This window comes from Eretmochelys imbricata, chromosome 11, assembly GCF_965152235.1.
Source record: "Eretmochelys imbricata isolate rEreImb1 chromosome 11, rEreImb1.hap1, whole genome shotgun sequence".
Taxonomy (NCBI): domain Eukaryota; kingdom Metazoa; phylum Chordata; order Testudines; family Cheloniidae; genus Eretmochelys; species Eretmochelys imbricata.
The window spans coordinates 61,908,964-61,927,065 of record NC_135582.1 but is presented as its reverse complement, the minus strand read 5'-3'; the positions used below and the strand labels follow the sequence as shown (position 1 = coordinate 61,927,065).

The window sequence follows — 18,102 nt, the reverse complement described above, 5'->3', positions numbered from 1 at the left end:
TACTGCATGGATAAGACATTAGACTAAGAAAAAGGCCTCGTCCTCAGTGTTAATTGTTTGGTAATCAGGCCTAAAAAGAAACCAGTAAGATTAAAGCCTAGGACCAAATTATGACTTACGGATCTAACTGAAGCAAATGACTCCAGTTCCCTCAGTAAATTTCAGTCCTGAATTCCAAAGACTTCAGCAAAGCCCTTCTAGCAATAAGAAACCATTACAAACTTACTTGCTTTGTAGTCTGAATTCAGACACTGTCAGCAGCAATACCAGATACCCTGCTTCAGTTCTGCTGTGCGTGTGGTGCAAGTATGTTTGTCTAGGATCAGATGCCAATAGTTAACCTCATATTTTGGGCATGTCAGATACTTAGACGCTGTGGCCTAATTAAAGGCATCACATTCCCCTTCATTTTCTTAAAGGCAACACCAGAAGAGAGGTTTAGCTTTTTATAACAGTGCATGCAAATACTTCCATGTGTTTCTCTATGCAATAATTTTGATTTAACAGAAAAAGTTATTAAATTTGACAATAATCAAGTTATATAATTATCTGTAAACTGCTGAAAAGAGATAAGTGCTTAAATATTATGAAAACAATTAGATAAAAACCAAGGTCCAAATACTATTTTAAATTTTTTTGTTAACGCACATATGGAAAGAATATAGGGGTTGAGGTACTTTTAGCTTTAAAGTTAAATATAGGGTTGTTTTTGAAATAAGTATTGGATCATTTTCAAAAGTTCAAGTGACTTGCTAACAGAAAACCAAGAATAACTAACTTGGTAACGGGAAAACTAAAATCGTAGTATTAGTAGGACTGGTTAATATCTGGAATGCATCAACCACAAAGGATATGAAATAAGTAATTCTAAGATAAAGAGGAAAAATAACAAAAGAGATATATCTTGTAACATATCTAGTATAAAGACTGATCAGCCAACACTTACGATATAGTTTCTTAAATTTTATATGGATTCCCTTATGTTTGTAAAAGAAATAATTTAGTATCTTCTGTTTATTCAGCCCCATATGCTAGGTATTCTTCTGGGGACATCACTAAAAACACATCCATCATATGGACAATATGGTGGACCCAGACTTCTAAAGTATAGATTCTTCAATGAATTTTTAAAGCACACAATAACTATATATTTTGTCCATTTGAACCACATAGATATAACCCCTATTTAAGTAAATTCAGAGATCTTTTGTACATTCAGAGACTCTTTCAAAGTCTGAGAACTCTGGCACATGCTTAAAGTACACTCCTACCCTGAAAAGTGACTTACTCCAGGAATTTGCTCACTATGTATATTCAGAGTCATATCTTTCTTCAGTGAAAACACTTTACTACTTTTTGTTGCTGGTAGCCAATGCAGAATCAAGAGGATGCACCATATTCTAACCTGGCTCATACATCAATAGTATCGATAACTATGTTTTGTTTGCATTTTTAATTGAATTTGTCTTTGGATTTGGATCTAGTGTAACGGAGGACAGAAAACAATAGACTAGCAGAGATGATAATAAGGGCAAAATTAGCTTTGCAGAATTTTTGTCATTAATGAGATACAATAGCCAGAAAGAAAACAGGTGGACTTTCAGAACTCATATTGAGTTTTTAGAGCAGACAGTTAGAAAACCCTTCATTTAAATGAAACCAATTTGAAATGCAATCATTGAGACAAACATGGAATCCCAACATCCTCATTTTTACATATTCCATTTTTAGAGGAGATATTCACTTTTATTTCCAGAGAAACATGTGTATAGATTGGAAATTAACTGGGACCATAATTGGATGATCTTTTTACACTATCTTCATTCTCCTTAATACTCCAGAACATCCTAGCATCATTTCCGTTATGAAAATGAAACTGTCTGGTGAATGACATAGTGGTGACCTCCAGCACTGCTAAAATTAAAGGTCTACTGGCATTGCCATTATGAACAAAAATTCAATTTAGTTGTTTTACATAAGTTTGCATAAGGCTAAAATATGAAATATAATTCCGTCCTTCTCCCAAGATGTGACTACAATATTGAGATAAGACGAGGCATGTTTACTAGTCCATTAAAATATGTATCATGGTGATTATCTAAATAGCATTTATTTTTCAAAACATGTTAAGATATCTTTTACATTTCATGCTAGATCTTGTGTGTGTAACATAGAATATTAACTCATTCAATTAGAGGTCCTTCAGACAGATGAATCCTTTCCATACATATCAAGAATACAGTTCATAACATTCTTAAATATATGGAAGTTATAGCAAGAACACATCATTTCCCAAGACTACAGGCCGGAAGAAATCCTGCAGAAGGTTGAAATTACAAACACTCTAAATGACCTATTATAATGTAAACCTTAGTCTGGAAGGTTTCATTGACTTCAGTAAAATTGAATGCTTTCCCCGACAGGCACAAACTAGAACACTAAGAGTTCTGTTCACAGCATTAACTTTCTTTTCACTAAAATGTTGGTGGAATGTTTATTTATCAGTCTTTTCCTTTTTTAAAAGCGAAATTAAACCAAAGCAAACAGAATGCAAAACATGCAATTTCAAAAGTCATAAGTGGTCTAACTTTAAACCAACAAAGGCACAAACATTTCAGATCCAAGACTTAAATTCCATCCTTAACCCACCCACTTGTGCTCAGGAATTTTAATCACACACTGTTCTGAGACCCCTACAATACATAGTCACATTAGGGTAAAGTAAGGCAGGGTAGTAGCCTTACTTCTTACATTTTGTGTTCTAAGCCTCATACTTGGTTTATTAAGGAGACCTCTCTATTCAGAATGTTACTAGTGATCTCTAGTAGAAAACAGGAAAACATCCCTTACTGTCATTAATTTTCTGGATACCTGTCAGGCAGTGCTGCTGCTTTGAGGGCTCACCGGAATGGGAGTCACCTGTTTCTGAAAGATTCTGTGTGGCCTCACCACAGCATCATCACCAGTGAAGACATGCAACAAACACACACCAACAGGAAGGATGAAAATAAAGAGGCAAGACACCAGCAACGTAGAGAGGCTATGGCACATATCCCCTCCTAGATGATGATCAGTAATCATTTTAAAAATTGGAAGATAATGCGCACATACCCAATTTCAGTGCAGTAGGAGTCACCTCAATCTCACCACCAATTGGCTGAAAGGCAGCCAGCTGGGCAGCCACCTCCATCTCAAAAGGGTCTGGGCTGTGTGTGTCTGTCAAACTGCCACTGGTGCTGTCAATCTTATTGTGTAATTCTTGTTCATCGTACACAGCAATCAGCTGTAAAACAAAAGATATTACAGTTTATACTTAAAATATGGCTGACACTGATTTCCAGTACAAATATTGCCTTGACGGTAGGATAAAAGTATCGAACAGATTTGAAAATGACAGATGATAGAGGCACAGATTCAGGAAACTACTTAAACATGTGCTTAAATAAACTGACTTCAATGGGACTTAAGCGGCGACCTGAAAAGAGATGCTTTTCTGAATCAGGACCACAATGTGGTGTCATCATTAGCTAGCACCTTAGTGTAGCGGAAAATTTCTCTTAGGATTTTCATTAAAAACCTCCACTTAGAGAAATCCCTATTTCAGCCATAAAAAATAACTCTTAACTGAAGCACTGCTTCCATGCTCTTCTAGGCTAACTTTCAGAGACTAAAATTAGGGGGAAAAAAATCCAGTTGGCCAAAATTAAACACTGAAAAAAAAAAAAAAAAAAAAAAAAAAAGGATCCCAGAGTACAACACAAGTACATATAAATGAGGTATACATGACTTTTTATTGTTTTCGGTTTATCTTCTGGTAAATAAAAAAGGACAATAGATGAATATTGTGTTCTTACAATAACATAAGGTATTTATAAGACAGCATGTTCAAGAATACAAAATATCATTGAATAACCTCTTTTGTTTTTCCAGTTTTAAAATCCCAGTGTCATTTACATCAGAGAACTTTTGGGGATTAAATTTAAGGCACATGTGTCTTTTGATCCATTCTCAGAGTATCCACTGGCATCAAGGGTAGAGGATGAGACTGCAACAGTATTAACAACTTCATAATCAGTGTATTTCATTGAGGCAATTATTTCATCCTATGCTTTAAACTGACATGTTATCCACTGAATATCATCTGAAATGGTTTCTGCAGTTTAGGGTATACGCATTTTTCCATTAATACTTAGGATTTATTAAGAGATTCATTTAGTCTATGAATAAATTTGAAAAGGGCACAAATCACTTTCTAGATCATTCCAAAAACCAAGCATTAAGGTTGGGGTTATTTTTTAATTTTTATAATTATTACATATATAGTGCGTGTGTGTGCGCGTGTACATAGATATACCTTGAAGATTTGTGTCAAAAAGATACAAAGAGATAAGTAAAATATTGAAGCAAAGAGACAAACATTTAAAGACACTCATTTGCCTAAGGGAATAAAGAAGTATACAAGATAAAGGAATGAGACACAAAATAAAGGAGGGAATAAGAGGAGAAAAAGCTGAAGTGCTTCTAAGGAAGAAACTGACATTTTTAGGTCTCCCACTCATTTATAATTTGGTTGCTAGAAATGTGTCAGTTCATGTTTACCAATACGTATTCCAGCAACACACAAAAAACCCTGAATAATTAGGAAGAAAACTTGCTTTCTTTTTTAGACAAAGACTGTTTTCTTTCCATAACTACGCATATATTCTTACTACACAATTTGTTTTGTATTTAACCTAAACTTATTAGAAAATATTATTCTAGTAACAGATGACTTTTTTTGCAATGTAAATCATAGTAAAGTACAAGGAAACTCACCATCATAGTATCTGTGCACCTTACCAAATAGATGAATCCAAATGGGGGAACTAAAGCGAAACATGCACATCAAGACCAAGAGTATGGTTGCTTTTCTTGTTTGTTAAATAACTATTAACATTAATGTCATGGGAAAGCTCTGACAAAAATGTGTCACATTTTTTCATGAATGTTGTAAAGACTATATCATCCAAGTTCAAGAAAATTCACGGTTGTGAATTAGCTTCCCAGAAGGAAAAGGAGTACTTGTGGCACCTTAGAGACTAACCAATTTGAAGTGAGCTGTAGCTCACGAAAGCTCATACTCAAATAAATTGGTTAGTCTCTAAGGTGCCACAAGTACTCCTTTTCTTTTTGCGAATACAGACTAACACGGCTGTTACTCTGAAACTTCCCAGAAGGCTTAGTCTTCAGCTCTTACAAGTCTCACCTTTCCCATGATAACTTTCCTTCATTCCTGAGGATTGCAGCTGTTACTGAGGGAGAAGGAGAGCAAGACAGCACAGGTCCAACTCACTGAAAGCTTTGAAGATCAACACCAGGATTTGAAACTCATTTTGGTATTTGATAGGTAAATAGTGAAGTGAATGGAGCATGAGTGTGATGTGATGATCAACAGGCACACTGTTCTGTGTTGCATCAGGTGGAGTTTCTCTGTGGTTTCATTCCCTGGTGCATGACAATAGTATAATATATTTCAATACAACAGCACACATATTACCATAGATTTTTATACTACTACTACTATGTAATGGTATAGCACTTTTCATCTGTAGATTTTGAAGCATTTTACAGGAGGTGAGTAAAGCATTATCATCCCCAGCTTACACATCCGTAAAGTGAGAGACAAATTAAATGAAACATTAGCTGTAATCATAATAGTGTATTATTGCAATGTACTGAGAAATAAAACCACAGGTAGTGAAGAAATTCCACATGTATAACATGCAATACGTCACCCGCTGACCAATACAGGGTGACAAAACACATCGCTCCCAGGCTCCATTCACCTCACTGGCTACCCAACAATTATCAAATCATTTAAAGATACTAATCTTGATTGTTGAAGTTATCTACAAGCCAGGCCCTGGATGTCTTTAAAATGGCCTCTTCCCAGATACAGTCACACCGTTAGGCCTGGTCTACACTACGAGTTTGTGTCGGATTTAGCAGCGTTAAATCAAATTAACCCTGCACCCGTCCACACAACAAAGCCATTTTTTCGACATAAAGGGCTCGTAAAACCAATTTCTGTACTCCTCCCCAAAGAGGGGATTAGTGCTGAAATCGACATAGCTGTTTCGAATTAGGGTTACTGTGGTTGCAGAAGCCGAAAGACTAGGGCTTACCATGGCCGCCTGCAAGCTGAATTCTGCTGCCCGGCCCGGCGTGTGCGATCTCTCACACCAAAGCCGCAGGCACTCAATATAAGATTCAAAATGTGACCTTGTACCAAAAATCACATGTGCTATGTAAGGTGAATAGTGGTGTTCACCGTGAAAGAGTATAGCCATTGTTCTGTAAAATGTATCTCTTAAAATACTTCACTCCCTTTTATTTCCTCCAGCAGCTGCAAACATTTCAAGCCTCCCTCCTCCGTCCCAAAGGCTATCTCAGATAAGGCGGCGAAAAAAATGCACAAGCAATGAAATGTTCTCTGAGCTCATGCAGTCGTCCGGCACTGACAGAGCTCAGCAGAATGTGTGGAGGGACACAACAGCAGAGTACAGGACAGTGGCCAATGAACGTGAGGAGAGGTGGTGGCAGGAAGATCAGAGGAGGCATGAGGCAACACTGGGGCTACTGTGGGATCAAACGGACATGCTCCGGCGTCTGGTGGAGGTTCACGAACGGCAGAGGATCACAGACTGCCATGGCAGCCCCTGTTTAACTGTCCTCCCTCCTCCCCAAGTTCCACAGCCTCCTCACCCAGATGCCCAAGAACGCCGGGGGGCTCCAGGCACCCAACCACTCCACCCCAGTGGACAGCCCAAGCAACAGAAGGCTGTCATTCAACAAGTTTTGAAGTGGCCTTTTCCTTCCCTCCTACCCGTCATCAGGGCTACCTTGTGAGTTCTCCCTATTTTTATAATCAACTAATAAAGAATACATGTTTTTTAAACGATAGTGACTATTTCCTTTGCAAACAAGCTGTGATCAAAGGAGGGAGGGCTTACAGGGAATTTAGAGGCTACCGAGGGGGCAGGTTTTCATCAAGGAGAAACAAACAGAAGTGTCACACAGTACCCTGGCCAGTCATGACACTGGTTTTCAAAGCTTCTCTGATGCGCAGCGCTTCCTGCTGTGCTCTTCTAACAGCCCTGGTGTCTGGCTACGCGTATCCAGCGGCCAGGCCATTTGCCTCAACCTCCCACCCCGCCATAAACGTCTCCCCCTTACTCTCACAGAGATTGTGGAGCACACAGCAAGCAGCAATAACAATGGGAATATTGGTTTCGCTGAGGTCTGAGCGAGTCAGTAAACTTCGCCAGCAACCCTTTAAACATCCAAATGCACACTCTACAACTATTCTGCACTTGCTCAGCCTATAGTTGAACAGCTCCTTACTACTGTCCAGGGTGCCTGTGTACGGCTTCATGAGCCAGGGCATTAAGGGGTAGGCTGGGTCCCCAAGGATAACTATAGGCATTTCAACATACGCAACAGTTATTTTCTGGTCTGGGAAGTAAATCCCTTCCTGCAGCTGCTCAAACAGACCAGAGTTCCTGAAGATGCAAGTGTCATGAACCTTTCCCGGCCATCCCACGTTGATGTTGGTGAAACATCCCTTGTGATCCACCAGTGCTTGTAGCACCATTGAAAAGTACCACTTGCAGTTTATGTACTGGCTGCCCTGGTGGTCCGGTCCCAAGATAGGGATATGCATTCCATCTATAGCCCCACCGCAGTTAGGGAATCCCATTGCAGCAAAGCCATCTAGTATGACCTGCACGTTTCCCAGAGTCACTACCTTTGATAGCAGCAGCTCAACGATTGCACTGGCTACTTGCATCACAGTAACCCCCACAGTAGATTTGCCCACTCCAAATTGATCACCGACTGACTGGTAGCTGTCTGGTGTTGCAGACTTCCACAGGGCTATTGCCACTTGCTTGTGAACTGTGAGGGCTGCTCTCACCTTGGTATTCTTGCACTTCAGGGCAGGGGAAAGCAAGTCACGAAGTTCCATGGAAGTAACCTTACGCATGCGAAAGTTTCGGAGCCACTGGGAATCATCCCAAACCTGCAACACTATGCGGTCCCACCACTCTGTGCTTGTTTCCTGGGCCCAGAATCAGCGTTCCACAGCAGGAGCCTGCCCCAATAACACCATGATCTCCAAATTGCCGGGGATCGCGGTTTTAGAAGAATCTGTGTTCATGACCTCATCACCGCGCTGCCGTCGCCTCCTCGCCTGGTTTTTCAGGTGCTGGTTCTGCATAAACTGCACGATAATGCGCGAGGTGTTTACAATGGTCATAACTGCTGCGGTGAGCTGAACGGGCTCCGTGCTTGCCGTGCTATGGCATCTGCTCGGGCAATCCAAAGAAAAGGGCACAAAATGATTTTCTGCTGTTGCTTTCATGGAGGGAGGGAGGGTTGACTGACAATATTTACCCATAACCACCCGTGACAAATTTTTGGCCCCAACAGGCATTGGGAGCTAAGCCCAGAATTCCAATGGGCAGCAGGGACTGCGGGAACTGTGGGATAGCTACCCACACTGCACCACTCGGAACGTCGACGTTTGCCACGATACCATGGACGCACACCGCCGCCGAATTAATGTGCTTCGTATGGACGCATGTACTCGACTTTATACAATCTGTTCCCAAAAATTGACTTCTGTAAAATCGGAGTACTTTCCTAGTATAGACATGGCCTTAGTCAATGGAAAAGCTGTAAGGGGGAGCCAGGTTTTAAACTCACTAATCAGATGTGGAGATTACAGATGAGCGGATAATTTTGACCAAATCTATATGCAAAAGTGGACTGTAGTCCCCTACCCAGCCCAAATTAGTAAAAGTATTTTCTACTGCTGTCATTATTTGAGAAACCAGTAACATGAAGAGTCTAGAAGTCCTCTTAGCTGCGCATCTTTTTGTCAGATTCTTGTTATATTACAGTAATTATTTATAGGCATTTGTATAACAGTCACCACCAATTAAGTTATTTGATCTAGACTTAAACTCCCACCTTTTACACCATGTAAAAGAGGTGATATTTCATGTACTGAGGATACTAATAGGTAAAAAATTTAAGATCTTCCTTCACCAATGAAATAAAAACTGATTTATTTATTAAAAACATTTATTCAGAAGAGCTACTCAGGACTCCATTTACAACAGCACCTCGCTTGTAATCATATTAACATTACAGATGCATTACTAATCAATCAAAACATTATAAATATCAACTTCAGCCTTTCAAAAAGGAATGAATACAATTAAGGATATGCAAATTAGCTATTCAAAAATAATTTTAGTAATTGACTGCTCATTTCCAGTAGGAAAATTCTTTAATTGGAGAAGACTACTATCCTCTCACATCAGGAAAGAAATGATGGTCTCCAAGCAAGATTAAAAAAAAAATCCTACATTAACATATATTACCAAATATCCTCATGTTTTCAATTGGTCACTCTGTGTCAAGTTGCTCTTTAAATAGTTCAGTATATTAAAAAAATAAGCCATTATGTGGATCAACATACTAATTCTTTTAAATACATCAGTGTATCAAAAGATTATTCCATCAATATGTACAAATAATCTGCGAAATGTGATCCCATTATTCTATTGATAAAAATTGTCCACTTGGTATATTCGTTAAAAATATTCCATTTTTAAAAAGTGACTTGAGGAAAAAATATAAAAGTATTTGTCATCACTGAGTAGCTTTAAAAGGCATTTTTGTATAATTAGGACTTCAACTCCACACATCATTGTAATCTGTTTAAATCTAGCACCTTTTAATAATCTATCAGTCACCAAGACAAATAATAAATTTTCGAACCTGTGGCACTTACTTGTTATTTTATACATAAAGGATTTTAAGTAGGCAAAAACTCACCATAAGGTAGCAACACTGAACAGTGATACTTTATTACCACTACAGTTGCCAGGAAGTGTGGCAAGCTTATTGTAAAGCAAATTAGTAAACTCAAATTTTGAATTTATAAGGGTGTCCTATGATAAAGGCGTAAGATAGAGGTACTAAAACTATCAACATTTTATAATTATTCCAATTACATGATTTACAGAAAAATACAAAATTTGAGTACAAGTTTAGAGAATATATACCAAAACACAGAGCTACAAACATACAGTCAACAAATACAGATATAATCTCATATACAAGAAGAAGGGTAAACAACAATAGAAGGAAAATAATGCTATTGAATGAGAAGGACTGAATACAAAGCCGCAAAGTGTTGCACCTAAGGGAATCAGTGGCCCACTAGGATGCAGAAAATTGATGGACTGTTTCATTTAAGAGTCATCCAAAGATAAAATGTTCCCTCATCCCTGCTCCCCATAAGAAATGGCATGTTTCCCAAGGGCTATCAGTCTTTCCAAAACTGGTTACGTTCTACCCTAATAACCTTCAGCAACTGCATGTTCCCCCCCACTTCCAGAGTGTGCTTGCGTATATAAACATATACATACATATACTGCTACACCTACAGTATGCAAATTCTTTAATCATATACACTGTATTTATTAGCATGCAACAATATAAAAAGTAGTAAACTACATAATATGTTCCAAAGAAAAATCTGATTAGTTACAAGTTTTAACCAAGCACAATTAAATCTAAATAATGCTGTGAAGTTTCACAATTTCACAAGGAGAGAAAAACAAATTATCACCTTTGAATGAATGGTGGAACATTGCAGACTTATTTGAAAACATTTGTCTATCTGTACCTCAACAGCAACTGGCTTTTTTGTATACTCTTTTAAACAAAGACTTCATCATGATTTCTCTTTTTAAAAAAATGCTTTTGACAACTTGATTAGTGTTGTTAATCTTTTTTTTTTTTTAATAAGAGTCTGCATGGTACAAGAACAGGCATAAACATATGACTTCACTAATTTCAACCAACATAAGTGGAACTAAAGAGATACTTCTATTTCCTCTCCAACCCAAAACATTCTTCATATACATAGTGCCACTTTGGTGTAAACCTCAAAGGAAAATAACAAAACTTGCATGCAATTAAATTCATCAGCTTTCAAGTACTGACAGGTTAAAAATAATTTAAAAAGTAAATGTTTTTACCTATGTTAATAGCACATTAGAAGATTAAAAAGGAAGGATTTTTTAAGAAGCAGGGGAATACTTTTCAAAGACACAAATAGGAGTTAGGTGCCCAACTTCCACTAACTTTCAGTTGGAGATCGGTGACTAACTGTCCTTTGTGCCTTTGATGATAACCTGATCTCCCTCCATTTAGTTTTCACCAGTCATAGTTTGGTTGGGGTTTTTTAAATGCCCTTCACTCAATCTGGACTATGAATGCATACTAGAGAGGGTCCTGCTTTGTTTACGATCAGTTTTGTTTCAGTTCTGATGATACATGCTTGTGACTGCAAACACTGCAGGGAAAAAAGTTTTAAAAAAACCCTCATTTTTAAACAAACTATAAATGTTCAAGTCCTGAAGGAGCACTGTCAAGCAGGAACACTATTTCTCAACATCTTAAGCCTGATAATAAACACATTTCCTAATTCACCAAAGAATTTTCAATCAAGAATCACTCATGTTTCAACAAAAAATTGTGGGTACATAGTAAATGAATGGTTCAATGGGCTTGCCATGGAACTCTGTGACCTACACAGAAATGATGGAAGTAAAAGCTGAGGTTCAGTACAGTCTCATACAACTTTGTCACTTTCCTACTTCACAAAAATAAATGAAGGTTACTTAACTGTAACCAGACTTCAAGATGATGCTCTGCATATTACTACTTGTGAGATCAGGGCGCCTGCACTGTGAGCTTCCAAACATTCTGAAAAGCAGTGTCCATTGGAGCCACTTGCCCCTCCCTCCCACTTACATCCCGAAGTATTCCAAGGATATAATGGGCGGGGGGGGGGGGAAAATGGGGGAAAGGGTCTGAAGCCCACGCCCTGCAGCGGGAGGGTGGGCATCCAGTGGCTCAGTGGCTGACTGCTCTGTGGCCCTCACTGCCCATGGTGCCTCGGAGCTCCAGGACCCACCACTGCCCGCAGCAGCTGAGAGCTCCAGACCTCCCCCACCACCCTTGGCAGCTGACGGCTGTGGGGTCCCCCCGCTGCGGCTCAGAGCTCCTGGTTCCCCCTGCCGCCCACAGCAGCTTGGAACTCTGGGGCCCTCCACCGACTGATAGTTTTTTCCCTGTGCTGAAGCAGAAAATGTCATGGAGGTCTCTGAAAGTCACAGATTCTGTGATCTCCGTGACACAATCTTATCCTTAGACATCATTAAAGATTGATGATTCTGTCATTCAATATCCTGGGTAAGAGATTAACTTCCATAAATTTTTGCTTTCCAAACTGCTGGGTCTCCTGCCTTTGAAATGATCACGGAGGCCTATTTCAGGGGCAGGAGACCCAACAGACTACATTTGGCATCTCAATTCCAGATTTCTGGGATTCTTGATTCTGAGTGTTATTCTGAGGTCTAAAAGAGCTTATTAAAAAGGAGGTATCTTTGATCAGTCAAACTTATTCTGTGAATTGAAACAGATTTTTCATCTATGCAGCATCTGAGTGAGTGGATCTAATAAGGTCCTCCTTGACTGTTCTAGATTATTATACTTCGGATAGTTTAAAAACAAACAAACAAACAAACAAACCCACCCAAAAGAGACCAAAAAACCTACTTTTTTGGATTTCTGCCAAGAGACATTTAGTTATTTTTCTGTTACAACCACTGGTGCAGATAGAAAATCTTTCCTCATTTTGAAATAACCTTATCTATGACAGAGTTTCTCAGTATATACCTAAAGCTGCTTGGGGTAGTACTTCGCTGTGAGAACTGCAGAAATGTGGACTAAACTTGGCATTGTTATTCTTGGGATGTATTGCAAATATTGAAGAATAGGTTCATTTGTCTCATCCTCAGGGTGTCGTCCCCTTCTAGCATAAACTCTGGTATTGTAATTTTATTGCTTATACAACTAATAGTCTTCCATTTAAACAGTGGTCAGATTGTTCTCTGTACTATATTTCTATAAAGCCACTCTTGACTTTTTAGAGCGAAATTGCAATACAAGTTGCATTCTTACTAAACAGGTGATCCTGCCTGCATCTCCTTCCTAACTATGTAAGATACCTGGTATCTCCATCTCTTTCAGACTACAACGTCTGTTTGTCCCTTAGCCTCATTTACATTTAAGAAGGCAGGTATCATATTTTTCATAGTCAGAGAACTTTGTTATAATTAAGGATACGATTATGTCATTGAGGTCATGGAAGTCATGGATTCTGTGACATGTGTGATATTTTCTGCTTCAGCCCTGGTGCAGCAGGGGGACCTGGAGCTGTCAGCCACCACAGATAGTAGTAGGCCTCAGAGCTCCAAGGCAGCGCAGGTGGCAGAGGCCATGGAGCCGTCAGCCACTGCGGTCAGCAGGGATGCTGGAGGTCTGAGGCACCGCAAGGACCCTGGAGCAGTCAGCCGCTGCAGATTGTGGAGGCCTGACTTCTGAGACCCTGGAACTGTGGCAGGGGTGCCAGAGCTCTGAGCTGCTGGGGCTGCAACGGGTGCTAGATGCCTCCCTCCCCCACAACAAGGCTCGGGCTCTTTCTCCTCACCACTCCACCCTCCCCGCATCCCCGGCAGGCCTCTGGCTTCATCAGCCCCCCCGTCAAACCCGTCCCCCCATTATTTTTAGTAAAATTTACAGACAGATCACGGGCTTCCATGAATTTTTGTTTATTGTCCGTGACCTGTCCACGACTTTTACTGAAAATAACGATGGCAAAATCTTAACTTGATCAGTGAGGATACTGAATTTATTAATAAGAAATTTCTCGACTCAGCTGGCTAGAATGAACCCCTTTGGTGGTCTGTGTAGTGCATTCCTTCACAATTTACACAGATTTGGATTTTATGAAGAGGAGAAAGCCTTGCTGGTTAGATAAATAGCTCTTAGCTCCAGTACTTTTACAGGGCAGCCACATCTCCTACCAAGATCACAAAACTGGGAATGGATGGAGAAGAATGCTTTCTACCTTCTAGAACTACTAGTGCAGATGGCAGGAAGATGAAAAGGAAACTCCCTAGAGGACATGTTCTTCCCCATCTTATGAAATAATGCATCTGGGAAGTACTGAGACATTGTGGCTCAGGTGTGCCTAATGTCAAGAAAAGGTGATAGAGTCATAAATGGCTCTGCTGAGACTTTAGACACAGCCTGAAAGTCAAGCTAACATGTAACTGCACCAGTAAGAAATCTGTCCACTGCAAGAAAGTTTGCAGATCTAGAATATATCATGGCTTCAGTGACCACACAACGTTTTTATTTAATTTTAAAGTTTTCTGGATTTTTAATGTCTTTCTTCAGAGTGAAGGTATTTTTCCCTAAGTTATTGACATGTATTTGAATGTTAAACCTTATTTAATGATGTTTTGTTTTGGAATTTCTTTAGCTTTTTGTGAAAGCCGCCTAGGAAAAATACAAAAATGCATGCCATATGGAAGCACTCAGTCACATCCAAATATGTAAGCAGATTTACACCCTCCTTTAGGTGAAAGCCATGTTAATCATCATAATTTCTTTGCCTTCTTGTTACAGCTGCACCAAAGTATTTTCCAAGGGGCACCTCAAAATTTCTTAAATTCTGAATTCCATGCAGAACGTCTGTATCAGACTCTAAAGGCCTCAAGAGTTCTGTAGCGATTAGGATGCTCCATGTAGTGAATTTATGGTTTCCAATGCCTGCTATACCTTTGTGAGGTATAGCAGTTCTGCTGAAGTCTGATATGCATTTGTTTGGCCAAGTTGCCAATCCATCAGATCCTTTGCAAGTTTGAACATAATGTAAGAATGGCCACACAGGGTCAGACAAATGGTCTATCTAATACAGCATCCTGTCTTTCAACAGTGGCCAATACCAGATACTTCAGAGGAAGTGAAGAGAACAGGGAGATTTATTGAGTGATCCATCACCTGTCATCCAGTTCCAGCTTCTGGCACTCAGAAGTTCAGGAACACAGGACTGCATCCCTGACCATTTTGACAAATAGGTAAGTTAATGGAGGATAGCTCCATCAATGGCTAATTCTATTTTTAACCCTGTTATACTTTTGGCCTTCATTACATCCTCTGGCAACAAGTTCCGCAGGTTGACTGTGCATTGTGTGAAGGACTTCTTTATGTTTATTTTAAACCTATTAATTTCATTTAGCGAGTCCTGATTCAGGTGTTATTTAAAGGGGTAAATAATATTTCCTTATTCATTTTTTCCATACCATTCATGATGTTCAAGATTTCTCCCATATCCTTCTTTTGTCGTCTCTTGTCCAAGCTGGACAGTCCCAGTTTTTTTAAATCTCTCCTCACGTGGAAGCTGTTCCATACCTCTAATTATTTTTGTTCGCCTTCTCTGTACTTTTTCCAGTTCTAATATATCTTTTTTGAGATGGGGCAACCAGAACTGCAACGCGGTATTCAAGATTTAAACTCAGTACCAATGTGGACACAAGAACAAATGGATATAAACTGGCCATCAGGAAGTTTAGACTTGAAATTAGACGAAGGTTTCTAACCATCAGAGGAGTGAAGGTTCAGCTGATCGCCATATTTGGGGTCAGGAAGGAATTTTCCTCCAGGGTAGATTGGCAGAGACCCTGGGGTTTTTTCCGCCTTCCTCTGCAGCGTGGGGCACGGGTCACTTGCTGGAGGATTCTCTGCACCTTGAAGTCTTTAAAACATGATTTGAGGACTTCAATAGCTCAGACATAGGTGAGAGGTTTATTACAGGAGTGGGTGGGTGAGATTCTGTGGCCTGCTTTGTGCAGGAGGTCAGACTAGATGATCATAATGGTCCCTTCTGACCTTAAAGTCTATGAGGGCGTACCATGGATGTATACAGTGGCATTATGATATTTTCTGTCTTATCACTTTCCTAATGATTCCCAACATTCTACTAGCTTTTTTGACTGTCGCTACACATTGAGCAGATGTTTTCAGAGAACTATTCACAATGACTTAAAGATCCCTTTCTCGAATAGTAACAGCTAATTTAGACCCCATCATTTTGTATATATAGTGTGGATTATTTTTTCCCACTTTGCATTCACCAAAACTGAATTTCATCTGTCATTTTGTTGCCCAGTCACCCAGTTTTGTGAAATTCCTTTACGACTCTTTGCTGTCTGCTTTGGATTTAAATATCTTGACTAATTTTGTATCATCAGCAAACTTTGCCACCTCAGTGTTTACCCCTCTTTCCAGATCATTTATGAATATGTTGAACAGCACCGGTCCCAGTACAAATCCTTGGGAGGACACCCCCCCACACACACACACACAATTTACCTCTACACTGTGAAAACCGATCTTTTATGGCTACACTTTGTTTCCTATATTTCAGTCAGTCACTGATCCATGAGAGGACCTTCTCTCTTATCCCACAACTGCCTACTTTGCTTAAGAGCCTTTGGTGAGGAATCTTGTCAATGCCTTTCTGAAAGTCAAATTACAGTATATCCACTGGGTCACCATTGTCCTCATGTTTGTTGACATTCTGGTTACATACAGATCTGTGAATCTTTGGTGGGCTTCATGTATTGACAGTGAACTCGGACATTTATAATTCACCCCATTAACTTCCTAAATACATTCCACCATTTTTTTGAAAATGGCAAAGACAGCGTGTTGCGGAATCTTCAAATCTTCTCAACAAACCAAATTAAAAAATGTGTCACAATGTGATAAAGTGTTAATTTGCAAAACAGACAAAATACTCAATATTTCTAATTCTCATCTCTCAAATCATCTGAGACACTGCCTTTCAAAACTGGCCAAAGTTGGCATCTTCTGACCCATTGTATTTATGTGCCAGGTGTGCATATCTAACTGATTGATGAGACTGCATTTATTCATTTCAGTCCAATTTTGGCTTTGGTTAGCATGGTTGACAGTAGATTGAGTAGTTAAAACTGAGATTTGGGGCAAAATTTAGCTGATGAACTCTTCAGCTGTGATTGAGTTATAATTTTCTTAAACCACTTAGCAAGTATTTTAATACAGTTACGCAGATCTATAGTAACAATACAGCCATTCCTTTAAGGCTGACTGTAGGCTGCTTTCCTGACATACATAAATGCTCATGCTAAAATGTCAAGGATTTATAATTATGATGGCAGATGCATAGAATACATAAAGCAAGACTTATTAGTGTTGATTGAAGTAAATATCCTAAAGAACCTTTCTCCTTTTTTGTGTAAGAAAATTCACATTCAGTATTATTTGTAGGCTGTCATACTCATTATGTTTTCATGTGATACTGCTTCTGAGTTTTGCTCGATAAGAAATGCCCTTTGTTTTCATTTTTCATCTGTCCCAGTAAAAACAAACAGAAGAAACACTATTAAATTCAAGATGGATTGTTTGCTTTCTGATTTACCTTCAAACTGATTACTGTCACCTACAAGGACTTTATAGAAGACTGGCTGGTTTTGGAGAACACCTTTGAAAGTCACACTGAGATACACCATAAAAATCAGACTGTAAGGACTATATTAGCTATAATACGTATGATTGTCAAATGGTTGCCATAAACATGCAATTTTTATTGCATTATGATGTCTGAGATACATCACTATATCTTTATTAGGATTGCCAACTCTCCAGGATTGTCCTGGAGTCTTCAAGATTTAAAGATTAGTCTTTAATTAAAAATTATGTCATGTGATTAAACCTCCAGGAATACGTCCAGCCAAAACTGGTAACCATGAAAACACAGAAAAGTACAGAGATATCCTCAAATGCTGTGGTCTGGGTTAACTGTTGGCAAACATTAACTTCTTAAAAGTAGGTCACCGTAGAGCCTTATCAATCTCACAGGATTGTTCTGATGCTAAATTAAATGCGAGTCCAGTGTGAGGAGATCCTCCAAAGGAATGCACTAAAGAATTTCAAAAGTATTAGAAACACAAAAGTGCACATTCTAAAGGAAGTGGACTGAATGGTATTTGGAGAGAGCATAATTCCATTTAATACATATGAGAGAGAGAGAATATGAACTGTATGTACCTTTTACAGTATGTGTTCTGATTTTTCAAACCACAGCAA

The 18,102-nt window shown here is 39.1% G+C and overlaps 1 protein-coding gene across 3 annotated transcripts in view; it reads right to left on the bottom strand.

Moving 5' to 3' along the window:
* PARD3B (par-3 family cell polarity regulator beta) overlaps nt 1-18,102 on the bottom strand; it is a 615,914-nt gene that overhangs the window by 394,168 nt on the left and 203,644 nt on the right. For all 3 annotated transcript variants that reach the window (XM_077830252.1, XM_077830251.1, XM_077830253.1), the window contains one exon: nt 3,112-3,283. In XM_077830252.1, the coding sequence (XP_077686378.1) occupies nt 3,112-3,283 (172 nt within the window). The remainder of the gene's footprint in view (nt 1-3,111; nt 3,284-18,102) is intronic.